This window comes from Plasmodium knowlesi, assembly GCF_000006355.2.
Source record: "Plasmodium knowlesi strain H genome assembly, contig: PKNH_00_26, whole genome shotgun sequence".
In the NCBI taxonomy this organism is placed as follows: domain Eukaryota; phylum Apicomplexa; class Aconoidasida; order Haemosporida; family Plasmodiidae; genus Plasmodium; species Plasmodium knowlesi.
In genome coordinates, this window is record NW_024070062.1 from 1 (window position 1) to 2,354 (window position 2,354).

At 41.1% G+C, this 2,354-nt stretch overlaps 1 protein-coding gene across 1 annotated transcript; it reads right to left on the reverse strand.

Annotated features, from left to right (window-relative positions):
• Positions 1-708: 708 nt before the first annotated feature.
• Positions 709-1,858, reverse strand: PKNH_0002700 (SICAvar, type I (fragment); the record flags this gene model as incomplete). The annotated part of the gene is made up of 2 exons (XM_002258885.2): positions 709-1,613; positions 1,748-1,858. Coding segments are annotated over 2 exons (1,016 nt in total), but the record flags the coding sequence as incomplete, so codon positions are not given.
• Between the last annotated feature and the right edge of the window lie 496 nt (positions 1,859-2,354).

Consider the following 2,354-nt stretch of genomic DNA (forward strand, 5'->3'; position numbering starts at 1 on the left):
TTTACCCCTAAACCTTCTTTCCTTCCCCCTTTCCTTCTTTCCTTCCCCCTTTCCTTCTTTCCTTCCCCCTTTCCTTCTTTCCTTCCCCCTTTCCTTCTCCTTCCCCTTCCTTCTCCTTCCCCTTCCTTCTCCTTCCCCTTCTCCTTCTTCTTTCCCTTCCCTTCCCCTTTTCCTTCCCTTACCTATTCCTTTCCTTCCTTCACCTCCTTCCTTCTCCTTCCTTCTCCTTCTCATTTCCTTCTCTTCCCTTCCCTTCTCTTTCCTTCCCTTCTCTTTCCTTTCCTTTCCTTTCCTTTCCTTTCCTTTCCTTTCCTTTCCTTTCCTTTCCTTTCCTTTCCTTTCCTTTCCTTTCCTTCCCTTTCCTTCCTTCCCTGTCCCCTTTCCTTTCCTTTCCTTTCCTTTCCTTTCCTTTCCTTCCCTTTCCTTCCTTCCCTGTCCCCTTTCCTTCCCTTTCCTTCCACCTCCTTCACTCCCTTTTCTTTTCCTTCCCCTTTTCCTTCCTTCCCCTTTTCCTTCTTTCCTTCCCCTTCCTTCATTCCCTTTCCTTCATTCCCTTTTCCTTTCCCCTTCCTTCCTCTTTCATTCCCTTTCCCTTTCCTTCTCTTTCCTTCTTATTCCCTTTGCCTTTCCTTTTCCATTAATAATGTATCAGATTAATAGTGCATTAAATTACTCAATTATTGAAATATTGAACTATTGAATTATTACTTACCTGATTGGTCTTGGGATAACTTCTCAAATTCCTCCATTATTGTCTTCGTTAAATCAGGGGAGATGGGACCGCCAGTACTGCCAGTAACGGCATTATTGGCATTCTGTATTGCTGATGAGAGTGCTTCCGTTAATTTGTTCTCTGGGATTGTGTAGGAGTCATTTACTAGGATGTCTTCCATGGTAGATGATGGAGCACCACCACTACTTTGAGTGCTGTCCCCCAACGTGAATTTAACCAAACTTCCTTTATTCTGCTGTAAATTGTCTTTCCTCGCTGCCTCGTGCTCCGATGTTCCCGCCTGCGCCGTCTGCTTGCAGACCGTGGGCCAACTTCCCCACGGCACCCTTATCCTCCAGCCGTCCTTACTCTTCCTTTTTGTTTCCGTCCACTGCTTTATTCTACCCTGGAGAAGTGCTTTACCAAAAATTAAATCCCTCTTGGTAACTTTTTTACATATATCCAAGTTCCCTGTATGCCCGTGCTTCAGGTGCTCCTTCAACTTCCCCTCCATTTCGGTCGACACTTTCTCTTCAACCCTCCTTATGACTTCATTCAAGTAACAATGGTCACCATAAATTTCAGAGAGGGCGAGCATACCAACAATGCAACGTGCATAAGCTCTATCATTGTTGAGTTCCGTAATTTGTGCTTTCTCATCATGTGCACTCGTACCCCCACCTCCCTTCTTCTTCTCCACTCCATTCATGAAATATTTTATTTCTAATATAGCTTGGCATAATACTTTCCTATATTGGGGCTCCAGTCCTTGTCCTTGCCAATCTTTCCCTCCGTCCTCCTTCCCCTTGTCGCAGAGGTCACGTACTTCATTGGATTCCGGCCTTGTCAGCCAACTGCCCAATGCGCCAAATTCATCTTCCAAGTTCTTCTTCATATTTTCCTACATAAGAACAGATGGGAGAACGGAACATGTAAATAAATATACACATATGTATATGTAAGTATATGTATATGTATATGTATATATGTGTATACGTATATATATGTATATATGTATGTATGGGTCCGACTTACCATAACACTATCCGCCCCTACAGGATCCGTTCCACCCCCATGTGCCGCCTGCGCCGTCCTGATACGCTCCTGCAGCCATTTTTCTAAGAATCCACTACTTGCTGTCGTCATCTTGCATATTACAATTCATATATATGTATATGTATATTATATATATATATTATTTATAGAATTAAAACAAAGGAAAAAAAAAGAAAAAAAAAAAAAAGAAAGAGAAAAGAAAGAAGCAGAAGTATTCTTCTTTCTTTTTTCCTTCTTTTCTTTCTTCCTTAAAACCTTCTTTTCTTCCTTTCTTCTTCTTTTTCCTTCTTTCTTCTTTTCTATTCCTTCCTTTCTTTCTTCCTTCTTTACTCTTCCTTCTTTTCTTCCTTCCTTTCTTCTTCTCTTCCTTCCTTACTTTCATTACTCTTCCTTCTTTTCTTCTTCTTTAATTTCCTTCTTTCCTTCCTTTCTTCTTTCCCTTCTTCAAATCTTCCTTCTTCTTTCTTTTCTCCCTTAAAACTTCCTTCTTCTTTCTCCTTTAAGAAACTTTCTTCTTCTTCCCCTTAAAACTTCCTTCTATTTCTCTCTTAAACCTTCTTTTCTTCTCATTCAATCTTCCCCATTA